Source organism: Dichotomopilus funicola (assembly GCF_033296635.1).
Source record: "Dichotomopilus funicola strain CBS 141.50 unplaced genomic scaffold C8A04scaffold_86, whole genome shotgun sequence".
NCBI classification, from domain to species: domain Eukaryota; kingdom Fungi; phylum Ascomycota; class Sordariomycetes; order Sordariales; family Chaetomiaceae; genus Dichotomopilus; species Dichotomopilus funicola.
Genome location: NW_026944107.1, coordinates 1 through 2977, shown reverse-complemented (window position 1 = coordinate 2977; position 2977 = coordinate 1). Strand labels below are relative to the sequence as shown.

At 52.3% G+C, this 2977-nt stretch overlaps 2 protein-coding genes across 2 annotated transcripts; both read left to right on the top strand.

Moving 5' to 3' along the window:
• On the top strand, positions 1-216 carry C8A04DRAFT_32329 (uncharacterized protein; the record flags this gene model as incomplete). The annotated part of the gene is made up of 1 exon (XM_062782061.1): positions 1-216. One exon carries the CDS (start codon positions 1-3, stop codon positions 214-216), a length of 216 nt encoding a protein of 71 aa, XP_062633493.1.
• Positions 217-1264: 1048 nt separating this feature from the next.
• On the top strand, positions 1265-2924 carry C8A04DRAFT_40137 (uncharacterized protein; the record flags this gene model as incomplete). The annotated part of the gene is made up of 5 exons (XM_062784839.1): positions 1265-1623; positions 1685-1919; positions 1975-2301; positions 2377-2749; positions 2797-2924. The coding sequence occupies 5 exons, from the start codon at positions 1265-1267 to the stop codon at positions 2922-2924; spliced, it is 1422 nt and encodes a 473-aa protein (XP_062633492.1).
• Positions 2925-2977: the final 53 nt, after the last annotated feature.

The window sequence follows — 2977 nt, the reverse complement described above, 5'->3', positions numbered from 1 at the left end:
ATGCGCTTTGCTCGGCATCCCAAGATATTGACCGAGAGCGATAGGCGAAGGTACGTCGCCGGGACCTACGTGGACTCTGACGACGCCCGGACCATCTGCAAGAGCTTCCACATACCCGCGGCGGTAGTCGACCAGTTGGAGACTGAGGCGGCGGCGGCGGCGGCTGCCGCTGCTACTGCTCCTGCCGTTACTAGTGGCGGCGGGCACGCCTTGTAAACCGAGGTTAAGGAGGCGGAAGCCGGCCCGGCTCGGACCATCAAGTACAGGAAACGAACCTCGTATAACAACTGCTTTTCATGCTTTACTACAGTATGTTTTCAATCGCGTAACGTATTTGATAAGCGAGCTGCGCATGCAAGCGAGCTGCGCATGCCCCACCATGACGCGTTCGCTCTACACTTAACCTCATTTTCTCCTACCACCCATTATGCCAGCTATTTCAAATGAAGCGAGGCTAATCTTAGCCCTTGAAGCTATTGAAAATGACGAAAAGTTAAGCCTTCGAGCCGCAGCTAAGCTCTACAACTGTCACGGACTGACGCACGCGACAACCAACACACAAGTCTGGCGCACGGACCAGTTAGCATAGACCAATCAGGAACAGGCACAAAAGTGATCGTAGGAGTCGTAGAGCGATCACTACGATCACCAGCAACACCAGACAATAATCACAGGAATCACAGCGCAATCACTACGATCATAGTATAAGGTACTTCAGGACATTCTCTAGCTAAACAATATATAGTCACTCGTTCTAAAGGACTCTAGGAGTTCTCTAATAAATAATATAACTTATTTATTACTACTTTAAACAATGTGACGGCGAGTCTGCCGCTGTTTTTGGTGGGTTCTGCCGCCCATTGCGGCGGTCCATTCGCCAGAAATTCAGCATCGCCCCACGCCACTACACCACATGGCTAGGGCCGAACCCACGTGCATTCGGGCACGCCAGGTACCCCACATGTACCGCAGGTACCGATCCTTTGTACCCTCGAACCGCCTCTAAATATCGAGGGTCCAAACCGGTTCCCAGATTTCTGTTTCCTGCTCACCACCTTGCCGGATGCTGGATAGCCACCAAAATGGGTCCCAACCCAATGTTTAAGAAGCCGCGCCTGCGCCTCTCCAGCGATGCATTCCCTTCATCGAAAGGATTACAAGTCTATCGCCCACCAGCCTATCCTGCTCCGACGACCGACATTGTCTCCTTTCTCTGCCCTCCTACGCTCAACTTACCGACTGTATCGATTGTCATTGCACGAAGATGGCGCGTCACCGCCGCAGGCCCAACGAGGATTATTCGGACGGTTCGAACTCGGACTCTCCAGATGACGTGTCCTTGTCGGACGAGGATAAGGTGTTCGATGTCGAGGTCGATGATACCGGCTATGAGACGAGCCCGACAGACATTGACGACGAAGAAAGCAACGACACTGGTGACTTTGGCGATGATTGTAACGACTTTGACATAGAAGACCAGGTACAGCTCTTCGACGGAAATCTGCACCCTCGAGAGTACTACCTCAAGCAACTAAAAGAGTTCAATGAGGCCGCATATAATGATGAAGATTACAGTAAGGGTAGTACCATACTTCTCGATGGAATAGAAGAGCTGTGGAATGAGTAGGTGACCTGAACGGTCGTGCTTCGACTACTTGATTCATGCTGACAAGCTGTGACGTAGGTATTGCGCGTGGTTCGAGTACGACCTACAGGAATCCTTTGAGTCCGTCTCTCTCGGATCCCTCTATAACTTCTTCGACTGGCTGCTAGGCCAGAAGGCCGGCAAGAACGGTAGAAAGAAGCGGGGAACGAAGAAGAGCAGCTCACTAGGGACGTACTGGAAGGTGTTCCGACTTGTCTACGAGAGGGCCACCGGCACGAAGCTCGATGCGAAGCTGAACCGGAAAATGCACAGGGTAGGGCCTTGTCCAACCCGTGACTGAGGTACCGGGCTAGGCTGACGTTGTACAGGTGCTCAAAAAGCTCGCCAAAAAGCATAGGCTAAGCGACCAGAAGCGCGAGAACAGGTGCATGACAGTTGACGACCTCAAGCAACAAGTTGAGACAACGCTAGGCACGACGGAGAAGTCCTTCTCTCTAGGAGAGCTCCGAATTCTCTGCGTCCTGTTCCTCCTACTACTCGCTCCTACCGGCGCTCGCCCTGCCTCAGTGCTCAAACTCCGCTACCGAGATATCCGAGTCGTACTGTCCCGAGACCCAGACAGTGGTCCGTACAAAGTCCTGATCAGGTTCACGCTGGAGTTCACCAAGACTTATCTCGGTACTAAAGATACATATGTGCCTAGGCCTAGCCGGGGTTTCCGGGGTGGCTGGCACTTATAGTTCTACATATGCTGACGCCATATTAGGAAGACCGTGACCCTCCCTGAAATCTTGTTCGACGACTCGCTTATGCTCAGCCCCCATGTCTTCCTCGAAGGTATCCTCTTTAGGCACCGGGCCTTCGAGGCACCGAGTCTGACCTGCCCTGATGCAGTTAGCAGGCTCGACATCCACCCGGGCGAGTGGGAGTTACCTTTACCGCTCAAACCAAGCATGGATGATGTTTATATCTTCCATCAAGCTGTCAAGACGCTGGTCGGATACAAGATGTCCCCAACCGAGCCCATCAATCCTGCAACAATCGCTGGATGGGTCAGGAGAGTTGGCAAGCTCACGGGGTTCGAGGTCCCGACGATCCCATACAACCTACGATATAATGCTGCCAATATGTTTGATAGAAGTAGTACGTTTTCTGATTATAAAAAGATATCCTCACTAACAACTAGATAGGTAGTGTAAGCGACACAACCAGAAATCTCATGCTGGATCACGCAAACTCGAATCCGTTCCAGAGGCACTACCTAGGGCGCCAACTTGCGGTCGACTCGTATGCCCTTATCCGCGGGCTAGAACCGTAGAATGCCCTGGTGCAAAAGTCCTGCAGTATCGGCCATTCCATCAGCAAACGACG